At 43.7% G+C, this 17565-nt stretch overlaps 1 protein-coding gene across 1 annotated transcript in view; it reads left to right on the top strand.

Moving 5' to 3' along the window:
* The window catches only part of LOC311227646 (mitochondrial coenzyme A transporter SLC25A42-like), a gene marked incomplete at its 3' end in the record, with an annotated part of 29041 nt that overhangs the window by 7896 nt on the left and 3580 nt on the right, over positions 1–17565 (top strand). Inside the window, exons 2-7 of the mRNA XM_084313367.1 lie at positions 177–314; positions 8043–8166; positions 11008–11033; positions 12539–12705; positions 14129–14245; positions 17421–17562. Of these exons, the coding sequence (XP_084169493.1) occupies positions 258–314; positions 8043–8166; positions 11008–11033; positions 12539–12705; positions 14129–14245; positions 17421–17562 (633 nt within the window). The 5' untranslated portion in view covers positions 177–257. The remainder of the gene's footprint in view (positions 1–176; positions 315–8042; positions 8167–11007; positions 11034–12538; positions 12706–14128; positions 14246–17420; positions 17563–17565) is intronic.

The following is a 17565-nucleotide window of genomic DNA, read 5'->3' as shown; positions in this document are numbered from 1 at the left end:
CATTTACAGGGGCCAGTTTCGAATTGTAGCCTCCCGTAGGTGCTCTTTGAGAGAGGTTTTGAGGAGCGTTGGTCTCGTCCTCAACTCGTTCCAAACTACGTTTTTCGTATTATTATTATTTAGAACGTCTTCCCGTGTTTATGATCTCCCCAATCTCTCTCTCTTTTCTCTCTTAGTTCACATTACCCGGCGTTGTCGCCCCCCGGTGGCCGGAGTGCATGAGTGCGGTCGGTGGCAGCCGTGTGTAGTCCACAGGGATGGGGAATGGCGTGCGGGAGCGCCCGGCAGCACTGGCCTCCTCCAACCAATCAGAGGTGAGCTAAAAGCTACCGGCCCCCCCCGAAATGCTTTTGATTTGATTGGATCGGTCACGCCCCCCCCCCCCCCCCCCCCCCCCCCCCAGTCTGTGTAGTTAATGATAGTCTGCTAACGGGGTATAGCAGTCGTCTGGTAATCCGGAGGTTCCCGGTTTGATTCCCGCTCCTCCCGGGCAGCGTGTCGGAAGTGTCCTTGAGCAAGACACTTAACCCCTAATTGCTCCCGATGAGCAGGTTGGCACCTTGCATGGATGGTTGCCGCCGCCGTCGGTGTGTGAACGTGTGAGTGAATGGGTAAAAATGTGAGGAACAAATTGTAAAGCGCTTTGGATAAAAGCTGCTATATAAAAAATGCAGTCGAATGCAGTCATAACTGAGAGTTTCACGCCGCTCAGTCAATAAGCCTGTTGTTTTTCTATACGCTGTTTTTGGTCGACTTCTAGGCCTCCCAGTTTGGGACAAACTAGACAGGCTTCTTATATAAAGGTGGACACTTTATTAGTCGGAGATAAAACTCCCTTCCCCCACCTCTCTTTGATCTCCCTCGCCCATCGTCCCTTCCTACCCCCATCCCTTATTATTATTATTATTATTATTATTATTATTATTATTATTATTATTATTATTATTATTATTATTATTATTATTATTATTATTATTATTATTATTATTATTATTATTATTATTATTATTATTATTATTATTATTATTATTTTTTTTTTTTTTTTATAATTTTCTCCCCCCTTCTTTTTCCGTTTTTCTCCCCTCCCAATGTTAGTCGTTATGCCAATTCCCAGTCCCCTTCCTGGTCGTTGCGCACTCTACCCCCTACCGTCGGTCTGGGAGGGCGGAGACTATCACATGCTTCCTCCGACACATGTGTACCCCAGCCCACCGCTTCTTTTCACCCGGCAGCGCGGACTCTCACTGGGGGGAGTGTAACGTGTGGAAGGGTCACACTACCTCCCTCCAGATCCTTCCCTTGCTGTGCAGGCGCCCCGACCGAACTGTAGGAGTCGCTGTTTACAACGACCAGGAGGACCCACCCCCGCCAGCTTCCCCACCCGCTGACACTGGCAATCGTGTCAGTATGGACGGTCGGCCAAGCCGGAGGCACCGCAGCCGGATTCGATCCCACTGTCTCCATGTGGTGGTAGACGGACGCTTAGTCCGCAGCGCTACCCGGTCGCCCCCATCCCTCATTCTTAACCCCAACAAACCCTCCCCCCACCTTTCCCCAAAATGTCACGACACCCTTATACCTAGTATGGCCCCCCACCCCTTTCAGTTTTGTAGGTATGAAGATGTTGAAGATCCAGGGGGGGTTCTCTCTTCCCGGGTGTCTTAGCTAAGCACCTCGGTGAGAGTCATCCAGCCTAACTCTGACTATTTTGTAATTGATACTTCTTGATTGAGTTAATATATTAGCTTCGGCTATTTTCCACCACAGCTTATTCTTTGAGTCAGTGTCAAGTGTTCTACCTTTTTATGAGTCGGGGAAACCTACCCTTTATTTCCGGTGCAGTGTAAAGTCACTCACCATCATACATTACCTTTTGTATGAGCAATAGTGAGTCTTGATCATAAACGGTTCCAAAGATGTTTAATGTTTTTGCAAAACACGTTTAGTGTCGCCGGCGCCGCATGGGTTTAGAGGGTTAAGTGTTTTATACACGCACACCTTTTTAAAATCCCAACCTTCCTCCTCCCTAAGGCCCAAATTAAATTGACGTTATCAACTTCAGAGAGGCCAGGATGTGGGACCTATATACACATTTACTATCCAATAGCATTGTGACTTGTGAGGCTAAACAACAGGACCCATTGACGATGTGAATGTGCAAAAACAATACAAAAGAAACATTTAAAGACTTTTTTTAAATAGCTAAAAGTTAAAAGTGATGTTGTAATTTTGCAACAGAGGGTCTTTTAACACGTTATTTTTAATTTTTTATACTTTATTGTGTCAAAGAAAGTCATTTTACATTTAGGTATAGTATGTGTACCCACATACACATACATAACTGCACATATCCATACTTACATACGTACATACACACACAAATGTAAATATGCATATTTTAAATCTTGACAATTAAAAAAAAAGAAAAATGTACCCATCACCCATACAAAAAACAAGAGACAAAAACACAAACAAAGGGGTGAGCACCAGTATAGATCCTGGACTGGTATAGTTTCAAGTTTCAAGTTTCTTTAATAGTTGTCATACAGAAGTACAGAATACTTTTATACAAAATGCTTCTTACTGTTGCGCTCCAGAGACTGTGCAAGACAAGATAAGTATGAAATAAAATAACATAGTAAAATTAGAAGTAAAAAAAATTAGGTCACAGTGTTCAGTTTAGACATATGTACAATGTTCGATGCAGAATAGACGTAGTTACCATACAATATACAATACTGTGCAGTGTACTAATATACAATACTATATAGTGCAAGGCAGAAATGGAGAAATGGGACGAGGTGCAATTTAGGTACAATTCACAGTAGGTGTACGAGTTGTAGTGCAAATCCTTTATCAATAAATATAAAGTGTAAGTGTGTTTGTGTGATCTAAAGTGTGGAGAGTGGGTGCTGCAGTGTGTTGTTTGTTTGAGTGAGTGTGTGCGTGTGGGTGTGTGTGCTGTGTGCATTTGATGGTTGTTGCATAGTGATTATTGTTCGTTTAGCAGCCTGATGGCCTGGGGATAGAAGCTTCTTCTGAGTCTTTCTGTGCTCGCCTTAAGACTCCGGTATCGCTTGCCTGACCGCAGCAGTTCAAAGAGGCAGTTGTTCGGGTGGCTCGAGTCCTTAATAATTCTCTTAGCCTTCCCCTTGCACCGCTTGTTGTAAATGTTCTGGAGGGTGGGAAGCCCCCCTCCAATTGTGCGTTCGGCTGAACGTGTCACTCTTTGTAGTCTGCTACGGTCTTGTGCAGTGCTATTCCCAAACCAGGAGGTGATGTTGCCGGTCAGGATGCTCTCTATTGTACATGAGTAGAAGTTCCTAAGGATCTTCTGACTGACTTGGAACTTCCTTAGGCGCCTGAGGAAGTAGAGGCGTTGTCGTGCCTTCTTCACAACACTGTCAATGTGTGTGGTCCATGTCAAGTCCTCGGATATGTGGGCTCCGAGGTACTTGAAACTGTTCACTCTCTCAACCGGTGCCCCGTCGATGCTGAGGGGGCTGTAGTCCTTGACCCCCGACCTCCTGAAGTCCACAATCATCTCTTTTGTTTTGCTGACGTTCAGGGAGAGGCAGTTCTCCTGACACCACTGTGACAGGTTCTCTACCTCTTCCAGGTAGGCCCTTTCGTCGTTGGCAGAGATCAGGCCCACCACTACTGTGTCATCAGCAAATTTGATGATGGTGTTGTTGTTCCGCTGTGCTACGCAGTCATGTGTGTACAGGGAGTAGAGGAGTATACATCTAATATCCATCCCTACTCGTCCCCACATACATATACAAGAAAAATAACAACAAAAATAATAATGGCAAATAAATAAAAAATGAAATAATAGAAGAAAAAAGAAACAAGCAAAAAACAAAAAATTAAAATTAAATAATAATAAGTAAAAATCAATTATTGAATCAATAAACGTGATCGATATTTGGAATGACGATCAGGAATTGGAATAATCTTTTTGGAGAACATCTCTGATCTGAGGTAAGCAATTTATTTTACCAGTCTTGGGGTAATCGGATCTATTTTCACAGAGATATCAGCGTTTGCCCCATGTGTGTGTGTGCGATCAGGAAATGAGAGAATAGATTTTTCCAGATAGCTTCTCTAGCGTGCATAAGTACACATATACTATCGATAATCTAGCGTTTATTTGAAAACGATTCATAAATAGGCCGGAAAATGACAACGTTTTTTGTGTATCCAGAATATTCCAGTAAATGCCGTTTATCACAGAATCTATATATTTTCCTGAAACTTTCAAGAAAACGAGGGCTTTTCAAAATGCTATAAAACGGAAATGAACAGATTAAAAAAAAAAAAATAATAATAATAATAAATAAATAAATAAATCCCTTTCGACAATGTTGACTGCAAACAAATCATTGATAAGCGACGGGCAGATTAGACACATATTAATATAAATATAATTTATGACAGATATTATGCGTTCACAACGCTATCATTGAAGTGGGTGGTGGCATTCAACCACGTTTTACCATGTTAACAAGTGGCAACCAAAGTGTTAAGGAATGCCAACGCATCACCTCACATCATCTACTAGTCTCGAATGTCCTGGTTCTCTGCCGTATAAAGGAGCGTTGGGAGCGACACCCCGGTCTATATTATCGTCCCTGAAGCATTTCCATTTAGTTCATTTTGCTCAGTATTTGTCCCCCACACCTCCCCACAAAGCTCGCCGGGTTGCCGTGTGAGACGCCCCAGGAATGGAGCAGGGACAGCTTGTGTTAGTGCGTGAGAGAGAGAGGGATGAACCGGACTGAACCGGACAGCTGCACGGCCTCTACTCTCTCTCTCTCTCTCTCTCTCTCTCTCTCTCTCTCTCTCTCTCTCTCTCTCTCGTTTGTCTTACCGCCGGCACCCCGTTGACTGAAATAACAGCGTTGGTGCCTCAAAGCCGGGGTGTGTGCTCAAAGGATTGTGTTACACACCACAAACGGTCAGTCTAAAAAGATAGGTCTGCGCTTTGCCGGTCACTGTAATGAATAGGGCCTAAAAAAAATAATGGTTTGGTTCCGGTTGCCGACCGACCCTGCCGATTTAGGTGCGACCCAATTTATTTTATGAGTTAAAAAAAAAAAAAAAAAAGATTACAAAAAAAATACCTTTTTTATTTTTACAATAAAGTTTCATAAAAATCTTAGTCAAACCTTTAGTATTATGGATATTAAACATGCTGGCAGAGTACATGCATCCATGTTGTTGTGAACATTTGAATTAAATAAAGAAATTCCCTATCCATAGTCGCCGTGGAAAAAAAAAAAAAAAAAAATTCCCTACCTACCCATGGCCTTAACACTTTCAGTGCCACCAGGGGGCGCACGACTTAGTGCTTGAATGCCACCATCGGCGCCAATGTTAACGTTAATATCGCCTAATCTAATCTATGTTTTAAATTATGGCTATGTGTCTAATCTGCCCGTCGCTTATCAAAGAATCATTTTCCAGTCTGTGTTGTGAAAAACAGCCCATTCTGTGATAATCGCCTTTTACTGGAATATTCCAGAGCGTTGATATTTGTCGGCCTATTTATGAATCGTTTTCAAATAAACGCTAGATGATCAATAGTATACATGCCCGCACGCACGTTCGAGGCGCGCGCTGATAATAGCCGTTTTCATTTCCTCATGGATTTTACAGTGAAACCGATAGAGCACATATCAGAAAAAAGCCTATATCTTCATGAAAACGAGTCTGATTATCCTAACACTGATAACATAGATTCCTTACCTGACATCAGATGGTATCCAAATGGTATATTCCAATTCCTGATCACCATTCGAAAAAATCGATAAGTATATTGATCCAACGTGTGTACAGTATAACCCATGCTTGCCGCGGCTCAGAGGCTCCAGAATGAACTCTGGTAACCCCGTTCCAGTGGACTGGAAAATGTGGACTGGAATATTTTTTTTCCCCCATCCATTTTCATTGAGTCCATTCCATTTACCATTTACCATCTGGGAGACGATAGGGGGCGCTTTTTTCACATCTGATCGCCGGCGGCCCTTGAGTAGGCTAGGGTAGGCTCACGTGATGCAATATGATTTCAGATCGCTAAAAAAAAAGAAAGAAAATACGAGAAATCTCGTGAGTGGCTTTCAACGTAACTATCGTAAACCCGAGATTAGCCGTGAGTGGCAGTCAAAGTGTTAACTGACAACCAACAGGAACCAAACAATATTTTCTTTTATGCCTAGGGATGGGTACCGAATCCGGTACTTTTAAGGGTACCGACCGAATCACGTCGGGAGTACCGATTCACGTGAGATCCACCGGTGCCACTTTTCTGGTACTGTAAAAAATTACGTCAACATTTCGTTTACCTGCGAAAGGAAACCTGTGAAGTGTGCTGCACGTTCACGCGCGCAATACACGCTTACCTAGGATTTGACTTGATTCAAAAGCAGTCGGGGGCAAGGGCAAGCCGAAAACGGTCGCAAGTGTGGCTACACTTTACAAAGCTAGATGCAGACAACGCTCGCTGCAATATTATATATAATATATATATATATTATTAACAAATTATTCGAAATAAATAATAATGATAATAAATAATGAGAAGTTTGGACACATTCTTTTTACAACTGAGGTAGGTAGATTACATTTTTAGAGACTAAAGTACTGAATAAAGGTACCGTTGGGTACCGGTATCGATTCACGGGTACCGGTATCGGTTCAAATGTGAAACGGTACCCAACCCTAGTAATTCAAGTCTCAAGTCCGGGGCAGATTTCTCCGTTCTTCTGCCTGAGTTGACCAGGCAGATGTTTGGCCTTTATCCTCCCACATTGTAAGCCTAGTTTAATGATCTACAGGCTCTCAAACACAACTTGGTTCACTTAAGGCGCAGAGTGGGGAAATTCCTCGCCTACGAGGCGAACCGTGACCTTGCTTGTGTTCCTGTTCCCATTAGTTACACACCCGGATCGGCTAATCATTCAGCGGGTAATTGCTCTATGTTCGGCGGTTAACCCTCGGCTTAGCTCAGACAGGTTTTGACAAGTCCTACGAGGACGTGCTACCGGACAGGACTGTAAGAGAGTGAGTCGATGGGACAAAACAGCCTGAGGGAGGCTGGACTATCTGAGTCATATGATGACAAAATGCAGGGTTCGCACAAGGTCCCTGAAGTGCTTAAAGTGCGTGATTTTTTTTTTTTTTTACAAAAAAAAAAAGTCAAGCCCTGGAATTTCTTGAACACAGGCAATTTTGTAACAAGGTGCTTGAAAAGGCGGCTGGGTGGCGCAGCGGAGATTGCGCTCGTCACCAATGCAAGAGACTCCGGTCTCGAATCCCGGTGTCGGCTTAGTCAGCGGGTGGAAGTCGATGGGTGGGGATTGGACGTTGTGAACAGCGACTCCTACAGGTCGGTTGGGTGACGCCTGCACAGCAGAGACGGGAAGTAGTGTGAGCCTCCGATGCGTTACACCTCGCCACTGAGAGTCCGCGCTGTCTGGTGAAAAGATGCGACAGGCTGCCTCCTCGTGTACCGGAGGGGGACACGTGATGCAAGGCTTCTATCCTCCCTACGGCCGACCAGTGGGAGGCATAGTCTAGCAACGTTCAAGACAGGGAGGGGAGAATTGGAAATCTGAAATTGGGATGGGAGAAAAATAGAAAATGAGGAGAAAAAGTGGATGCAAAAAAAACAAGGTGCTTAAAGTCCTTGAAATTCAAATTAACCGTTCACATTGAAAGTGTTGTTTATCCATGATAAAATGGTTCTGAATCGATACATTTAATTTTCTAAGGTTTCTCCCCTCCACATTGCCTGTGGTACTTTTTTTTCCTATTTCTAGGTTTTTAGTGAGTTTTTCAGTTTTGACTGTTGCATTTATTTATTTTACATTGTGGACTTCATGGTGTTTTTGGTTTTGTTCTTGATTTATTGTGATGTTTCTTCTTGACTTGTTTTAAAGAAGACGTGTCCTGTCCGGCCCATGGGGACATTAACGTGTGTTGTCGTCGGGAGGGCCTTACAAATACATTTGATTTGATTTGTTCTGTTGCGCCTGCAGGGTCCTCAGCCTCAGTCTCGGACCATCCTCAACTCCCTGCTGTCGGGGGCCTTAGCCGGGGCTGTGGCCAAGACCGCCGTGGCCCCTCTGGATAGAACCAAGATCATCTTTCAAGGCAAGACGGGTGCTCCATCGTGTTGGTTGTGAAAGTGTTAACCCTTTGGTAGTGTTGTAGTGAAATGGTTGAATGAATGAATGAATGAAAACTTTATTTAACAGATTGCAGAATGGGTACAATACAGTACGGCTCAATACATACAATTGTTAAGGGATGCAGACCTGAGAAAGACGTTTGTCTTGTTTCCATCAGGGTCCCCCATTTTCAATTCATATAGACATATATGACATACATGACATACAGATAGTCAGTACTGCTACATCTATACATTTATGACATACCAGATTTGCAAATACAGTACTTTTTGTGATACAGAAGGAGTCAAGAAAAGGGAGTATATACATTTGACGTAGAAACTGTACATTGGAGGAGGTTGGGTGGGGGGGGGTTGGGTACATTGGGATATTGACAACCATACTGGGTAATTTACATTGGAGGTGGTTGGGGGGGGGGGGGCGGGGGGCACACTGTATAAACAAGTAACACTGTACATTGAGGGGGGGGGGGAGGAGACACTGTACAAACAAACACAATTGTACATTGAACTATTGACAAAACCATACTAGGTAAATGACTGTACATTGGAGGGGGTTGGGTTAGGATATTTACAGGGGCCAGTGTTGAATTGCAGTCTCCCGTAGGTGTCCCTTGAGAGAGGTTTTGAAAGTGGGTAGTGATCCACATTCCTTTACAGCTTTGGGTAGGGCGTTCCACATTGATGTGGCATAATTGCGAAACGTGTTTAGTCCCTTATTTGAGCCGAATCTGGGTTTAACATGATTTGTGGAGCTCCCTCTGGTGTTGTGATCGTGGTATTCACTGACCTTTGGGAAGTATTTTGACATGTACATGGGTACCTTGGTCGTGTAGTGTATCTTGTAGACCAGGCCCATTGCAAGTTGTTGTACTCTGTCGTCTACTCTAATGAATGAATGAATGAATGAAAACTTTATTTAACAGATTGCAGAATGGGTACAATACAGTACGGCTCAATACATACAATTGTTAAGGGGATGCAGACCTGAGAAAGACGTTTGTCTTGTTTCCATCAGGGTCCCCCATTTTCAATTCATATAGACATATATGACATACATGACATACAGATAGTCAGTACTGCTACATCTATACATTTATGACATACCAGATTTGCAATTACAGTACTGTTTGTGATACAGAAGGAGTCAAGAAAAGGGAGTATATACATTTGACGTAGAAACTGTACATTGGAGGTTGGGTGGGGGGGGTTGGGTACATTGGGATATTGACAACCATACTGGGTAATTTACATTGGAGGTGGTTGGGGGGGGGGGGGGGGGGCGGGGGGCACACTGTATAAACAAGTAACACTGTACATTGAGGGGGGGGGGGGGAGGAGACACTGTACAAACAAACACAATTGTACATTGAACTATTGACAAAACCATACTAGGTAAATGACTGTACATTGGAGGGGGTTGGAATGATTGGGTTAGGATATTTACAGGGGCCAGTGTTGAATTGCAGTCTCCCGTAGGTGTCCCTTGAGAGAGGTTTTGAAAGTGGGTAGTGATCCACATTCCTTTACAGCTTTGGGTAGGGCGTTCCACATTGATGTGGCATAATTGCGAAACGTGTTTAGTCCCTTATTTGAGCCGAATCTGGGTTTGACATGATTTGTGGAGCTCCCTCTGGTGTTGTGATCGTGGTATTCACTGACCTTTGGGAAGTATTTTGACATGTACATGGGTACCTTGGTCGTGTAGTGTATCTTGTAGACCAGGCCCATTGCAAGTTGTTGTACTCTGTCGTCTACTCTAAGCCATCCTAGGTTGTCGAAGTGGGCAGGGGTGAGGTGGGTTCTAGGAGTAAGGTCAAGCAGTAGTCTGACCAGTTTGTTTTGAGATGTTTGTAATTTTGTTTTTAGCGCCTTTGAGGTGCTTTGGTACCATGAGGTGCAAGCATAGTCGTAGTACCCCTGAATGAGTGCTCCTGCCAGAGTCTTCAGGGTGTTCTTGTTTACCAGAGAGGAGATCCGGTACAAGAATCGAGTTCGTTGGTTGACTTTTTTTATTACATTGGATGCCATTTTGTCACAGGAGAGATTAGCCTCTAGGATGGAACCCAGGTAGGTAATTTCATCTTTCCTTGTGACAATATTGTCACCCACTGTAACTGAGAAGCCGTCGGTCTTGCTGAGTTTGTTATTTGAACCGAAGAGAATGGACTCTGTTTTGCCCATGTGTAATGATAGTTTGTTATCAGCGAGCCATATGCAGATTCTGCCTAGTTCCGAGCTGAGGGTTTTTTCAACCTGTAACTTGTTCTTGTCAGAGACCAGCAGGTTAACCAGAAGGTTAACCTTCTGTAGTGTGGTTGTGAAAGTGTTGACCCTTTGTTGTGTGCTAGTGAAATGGTTAACCTTCTGTAGTGTGGTTGTGAAAGGGTTAACCCGTGTGGTAGTGAAATGGTTAACCTTCTGTGGTGTGGTTGTGAACGGGTTAACCCGTTTGGTAGTGTGGTACCAAAGGGTTAGCCCATTCCCTGCGACAATTCAGAAGGTTAACCCTTTCACTACCACACGACAAAGGGTTAACCCTTTCACAACCACACCACAGGGTTAACCATTTCACTACCACACTACCAAAGGCTTAACCCTCTGTGGTGTGGCTGTGAAAGGGTTAACCCTTTGTCATGTGGTAGTGAAAGGTTTAATTCCACACTTTCTTGTTGTAACCAAAGGGACCTGAATGACACTGTATGGCAGAAAAAAGTGGATTTTAGAAAAGAGGTGCAAATAATATTGATGACTATAGGAACATGCTCCCTTTGTTCCCCATTTAAACCTTTCTTTATTTATTTTTTCTCCAGTGTCCTCAGCGAGATTCTCTGCCAAGGTAGGTTTGAGTTTTGTGGATAGTTTATACCAATCCTAAAGTAAACCAACAACAAATAAGCAATCAATGAATAATTCTTTGACGATTAATGACTCAATTAATCATTCATAACCAATCACTGAGAAACACATAATTAACAAGTTGTCAAACATTGCAAGGCTTGGGCGCCCCAGTGGCGAGCCGCGACACGGCCGACCCGGGTTCGACTCCCGAACCCGTCGTTATTTGCCGAATGTCTTCCCCCCACTCTGTCTCCCATTCCTCCTCTGTCTCTCTCTACTGGACTGCCCAGTAGCAATAAAGCGATAAAACACCAAAAAAAAAATCTAAAAAAAAAAAAAACATTGAAATGCTTGACCTTTTTTAAGGAATTATTATCGGCACTGGACAATGGAGTGTTACAAATTCAGCGTGTAAACATTAACACACTTTTGCAATAAGCAGTTTGCTTTAAAGCCTAAATTCCGTGTCCAGTGATGCATCCTCTAATTCACAGGGGTAGTAATTATCCACTTACTGTATATGTCACCTACACTTTTAATCAGTTTTTCTACAAACACAACTTCATCATGCATGAAACCCAGTTCAGCGCCTAGAAACGGATGATCATTAATCCATTGTTGGATTGTGTCCAGGGGTTTAAAAAGTACCCAGAAATTATACTTAAAGTATGGGTACCGTCTCAAAATCGTACTCATGTAAAAGTCAGAGTATCTGGCTAAAAAAACACTTGAGTAAAAGTCAAAAAGTTTCTACTTTTAAATGTACTAAAAAGTAAAAAAAAAAAATTATTCCCGGGGCAATGGAATGTTCCGTTTCGACCTCTTCATCACTCGTACTATCGTTTGTGGCCATCTTCTGTAGCTTGTCACTCTTGATTGTCTATTCTTCTGATAGCAGGTGTTTAATCAAAGATCCCCGCTTTCTAGTCTTGCACAAGGACCAATCAGCATGGGTATGGGCGGGTTCATTTTCCATTGATGGGGATTTGATTGGCTGTTTTTAAATAAAGTGCGGCCGCAGGATTAATAACGTTAAAGTTAGTTTGGCCAGAGAAACGAATATACTAATTAAAATGGTTGGACCTGCGAGATTTGTACTTTGTACTATGTAGGTCTGCATTTTAAATGTAAGGAGTAAAAAGTGTGTTTTTTTTTTTCTGAAATGTAATTGAGTAAAAGTACATGTATACAAACCTAATAATACTCTAGTAAAGTACAAATCCCCAAAAAACAGTACTTACTGTTTTTACAAGTACTGTTTTTACTTACTCAATCTTTTTTTTAAACCTTTATTTTAACTCGAAAATATAAAAAGAATAGAAGAAACTAAAAACGATTGCAATTTGACAAACTGAGATTTGTCAAACACCAGCTGTTTAAAAGCAGAAGCAGATGGGAGGACCTCTAACTTTAGGGTTTGTTGAAGAGAAGTACTTTACACCCCTGATTGTGTCCCTGCCTGCCTGCCTGCCTGCCTGCCTGCCCGCCCGCGTCTTCACCCAGGAGGCCTACAGGTTCATCTACAGAGGCTACCTGCAGGATGGCTTCTTCAGCCTCTGGAGGGGCAACTCTGCCACCATGGTGCGCGTCATCCCCTACGCTGCCATCCAGTTCTGTGCCCACGAGCAGTACAAGAGGCTGCTGGGAGGATACTACGGCTTCCAGGGGAAGTGAGTTGGACGGGAATCCTGTTACCTTTATCCCTTTTTTTTTGTATCCACTTTTTCTCCCATTTTCTATATTTTCTCCCATCCCAATTTCGTATCATCCAATTCAACCCTCCCCTGTCACGAACGCTGTTTCTTGCCTCCCACAAGCCGGCTGCAATGTGGACTAAGTCATACATAGCACAAGTCCCCTCCGGTACTTGAGGTAACAGCAGTCGCATCTTTTCACCTGCGCAGCTCGATCTCTCAGTGGCGAGGAGTAACGCGTGGGAGGCTCACGCTGCCCCCGACACTTCCTGATTCTACTGCGCAGGCGCACCAACCGACCTGTAGGAGTCGCTGTCCACAACGCCCGATCCCCACCCATCAGTTTCCCACCCCCTAATACGGCCAATGTGTATTAGTATGAACGACCAGCTAAACTGAAAGCAATGTGGAGCGCTGGGCTCGAACAGGCGAGCCCAGCGTCTCCGCATTCGTGGCGAGCGCCTTGCCCACTACGCCACGTAGCCGCCCCTCTGTTACCTTTATCCCTTTCACTACCACACCACAGAAGGTTAACCGTCTGTAGTAGTGGTAGTGAAAGGGTTAACCGTCTGTAGTGTGGTAGTGAAAGGGTTAACCGTCTGTAGTGTGGTAGTGAAAAGTTAACCTTCTGTAGCGTGGTAGTGAAAGGGTTAAACGTTTGTAGTGTGGTAGTGAAAGGGTTAACCGTCTGTAGTGTGGTAGTGAAAGGGTTAACCGTCTGTAGTGTGGTAGTGAAAGGGTTAAACGTTTGTAGTGTGGTAGTGAAAGGTTAACCTTCTGTAGCGTGGTAGTGAAAGGGTTAAACGGTTGTAGTGTGGTAGTGAAAGGGTTAACAGTCTAGCGTGGTAGTGAAAGGGTTAACCTTCTGTAGTGTGGTAGTGAAAGGGTTAACCGTATGTAGTGTGGTAGTGAAAGGGTTAACCGTCTGTAGTGTGGTAGTGAAGGGGTTAACCGTCTGTAGTGTGGTAGTGAAAGGTTAACCTTCTGTAGTGGTAGTGAAAGGGTTAACCATTTGGTAGTGTGGCAGTGAAAGGCTTATAGTGGCTTGATGCATATTGATTATAAATCAATTTACTTTTTCTAAATGATTCATTGGGTTTCGAATGGGTTTCATGAAGCTGGTCAGGGATCTGTAGCGCCTCCCGGAGGGCAGTAGCTGGAAGTGCTCTTTGAGAGTGGTTTTGAAGGAGGGTAGGGATTCACATTCCTTTACGGCTGTCGGTAGGGCGTTCCACATTATTGTGTTGGTACACATTCCATTCATCTGACATTATTGTTTCTTATTAGTTTTGTAGTTAAAGCAGTTAGGATTTGATATCTTTTTTTTATAGAACTTTCACAAGAACAAAGATCTAGAAAAACTTGATCCATGTGTCTTTCCCCCCCCTGTGTGTCCCAGGACCTTGCCTCCGTTGCCAAGGTTACTGGCGGGCTCGATGGCTGGTACCACAGCAACCATGCTCACCTACCCGCTGGACATGGTACGAGCCAGGATGGCCGTCACGCCCAAGGAGATGTAAGACGACCTTCAGAGGAGGGCTAAATATAATCAGACCGGCGCTCCCAGTGTGATATAACCACTTAAAAGGAACACGCCAACATTTTGGGAAATTATCTTACCGTCTTCTCCAGAGAGAGACAGGAAGATAAGATACCAGTTTCCTCTGTGTGCGTTCAGTAGAAAGCTATCTGGCTGCATGTTAGCCTAGCTTAGCACAATGAATGGAAGCGGACAGTGCCGGTTAGCCTAGGCATTGTCCAACTAACACCTCTCCCGAAGGCTAACCGGCCACGAGCATTACACTAGAGCAGGGGTGGCCAACCCGCGGCTCGCAAGCCGCATGTGGCTCTTTGCCCGTCAATGTGCGGCTCTTCCATCCATAAAAAAAAATTTTATTATTAATATTATATATATATATATATATATATATATTTTGTTTTCTTTTTGTTTTTTTAATGTCACTCATTCCATAAGGACGTAGAATAAACATTTAATTTTTTTTTTAAATGGTCCATTTGCATGTTCTTGGTATCTGAATCTAGGGACATATATGGATCAGTGTCAGAAATAGTGTGTATGTTACTAGGCTTGAGTAAATTGTAATGAACCAAAGGACAATATCAATTCTATAAAAAAAAAAAAAATTATCTTTGACTGTGAATAACACCATGCTAAAATTGACCAGACCTGAAAAATCTAAGCAAATGAATAAAGGGAAGATGATTAAACAGAAGGTTTTGTAGATACAGTACTGAATTCTGCCATCTTTTTTATAATGTAAATTTCTCCACCATTTTTCATCGTATTGCAACACCGTTTTTTGCAAGACGTTCACAGAAAGGTAGAGAAACTAACTGCGTTCTGTTTTATGGCAATAACGTTCAGGTTTGTGGGAGATAATCCCAAAAAATAAGAGAAATAAGAAAGTAAATCCAGAAGTCAGATGATTGACAGGGGCTGGTGTGAGCTGGGTAGGGTAGTTTTTCCTAAATTCGAAAGCCCTGAGTCTCTTCCTTCAAAACACTCACTTTTGGCTGTGCCACTTCCTCCTGTCAATATGCGCCGGTTTCCGACTCAATGCCCTGAGATTTCTATAATCTTATATTTCACTAATAACAGTTAAAATAATTGGTAAACAAACGTAATGCTGAAAATATACACTTTTACTGTATATCTCGGGCTTAAGAGGTTAACCCTGTGAGGCCCAAATTAAAAAGACATTAGCAACTTCAGAGGCCAGAGGGTGAGACCTATAAACACATGAAGGGTGCCGTGACTGAAAAAAAAAGGTTGAGAAACACTGGTATATGGTGTGGCTCTTTGTGGTACCACAGTAATTTTTGTGGCTCTTAGTCTCTGACTGGTTGGCCACCCCTGCACTAGAGGTTCCAGTAGTGGGCAGCTTGAATTGCCAGGTCCTAGAACCAGTGCTTTGGGGAGATCTTTTATTTTTAGAGCATTAAAGGGGAACTATCTTATAAATGGCCTTTTTGAGTGTTTAGCATTGTTTCCTAGCTATGTGAACTTATATTAATATGATCTATGTCTCAAAATTCTCATATTGGCGCATTCTTCCAATTCTCCTCTCACAATATTCACCCTCACTGAACTGAGTCATTTGAAAATGTGATGATTTGTGATGTCAGAAAGACACCGCTGCATGTTAATGTTGAGATACAAGATGAGCTGCACACAGTGGCTGGACCTGGACCTGCAGCCCAGGCTCAAAACGGCTTGAGATCTTAAGGTAGAAAAATGCTGTTTTTGAGGACTTGATTAGAAATACAAAACAATGAATAAAAAAAATATATATATATTACAGAGGTGTTCCATAGACTCACAGGAATTGTGTAAAAGTGCCCAAATAGTGAAAGAAATAGTAAAATAGTTCCCCTTTAACTCTTTGGAATGGCCTGCCTCGGAACCTCTGCTGCATTTACAGTAGATTCACTTTTAAAAAGAATCTTAAATAGTTTTTTAATTTATTTTAACACTGTAAAGTAATTTTTTGTTTTACACTAATGTAATTTTAGCTATCTTAATTGTTACAGTAGTTTCATTATGTGCCTGACTTTTAATAATTTAGTTTTTGCAATGGTGATTTTTTTTTTTTTTTTTGGACCCCAGGAAGACTAGCTGGTTCCTATCGCACCATCTAATGGGGATCCCTAATCAAATCAAATCAAATCGGGGACATTGAATCCTTCTGTCAATTACAGCCCAATGAAATGATATGGTGGCAGACAAAGTAGTGCTATTTCTTTCATCTACATCATTTCATGGAGCTGTAATTAACACAACACAACACAAGGATTCAGTGTCCCCGATGACATCACTGGTGGCCATATTCAAACTCGTTTACTTGTTGAAATGAAGGAATGTGTGTATAGGAATGTTTTTAGTTTTTTTACTGAGTTTTGGGGGGTTATTCGGGACATTGAATCCTTGTGTTGTGTTTATTACAGCACAATGAAATGATGTAGATGAAAAAATAGTAATACTTTGTCTTATAGAGACTGCTACCTCATCATCATCATCATCTCCTTCCCTCCTCCCTTCCCTCCTCTCGCTCCCTCCTCTCGCTCCCCCTCCTCTCCTTCCCTCTCTCCCTCCATCCTCTCGCTCCCCTTTCTCCTTCCCTCCTCTCGCTCCCTCCTCTCCTTCCCTCCTCTCGCTCCCTCCTCTCCTTTCCTCCTCTCGCTCCCCTTCCTCTCGCTCCCTCTCCCTCCCTCCCTCCTCTCTCTCCCTCCTCTCCTTCCCTCCTCTCTCTCCCTCCCTCCTCTCCTTCCCTCATCTCCCTCCCTCCTCTCCCTCCCTCCTCTCCTTCCCTCCTCTCTCTTGCTCCCTCCTCTCGCTCCCTCCTCTCCTTCCCTCCTCTCTGTCGCTCCCTCCTCTCGCTACCTCCCCTCCTCTCTGTCGCTCCCTCCTCTCCCTCCCTCCTCTCGCTCCCTCCCTCCTCTCTCTCGCTCCCCTCCTCTCCCTCCTCTCTCTCGCTCCCTCCTCTCCCTCCTCTCTCTCTCGCTCCCTCCTCTCCCTCCTCTCTCTCGCTCCCTCCTCTCCCTCCTCTCGCTCCCTCCCTCCTCCCTCTCTCCCTCCTCTCCCTCCTCTCTCTCGCTCCCTCCCTCCTCTCTCGCTCCCTCCTCTCTCTCGCTCCCTCCTCTCCCTCCCCCCTCTCGCCCCCTCCCCTCAGGTACAGTAACATCATGCATGTGTTCGTGCGGGTGTCCAGGGAGGAAGGCTTGAAGACCTTGTATCGTGGTTTCAACCCCACCATCCTGGGAGTCATCCCCTACGCCGGCCTCAGCTTCTTTACCTACGAAACACTGAAGAAAGTA

This window comes from Notolepis coatsorum (assembly GCF_963971535.1).
Source record: "Notolepis coatsorum genome assembly, chromosome: 4".
Lineage (NCBI taxonomy): Eukaryota > Metazoa > Chordata > Actinopteri > Aulopiformes > Paralepididae > Notolepis > Notolepis coatsorum.
This window is presented reverse-complemented; position numbering and strand designations above follow the sequence as displayed.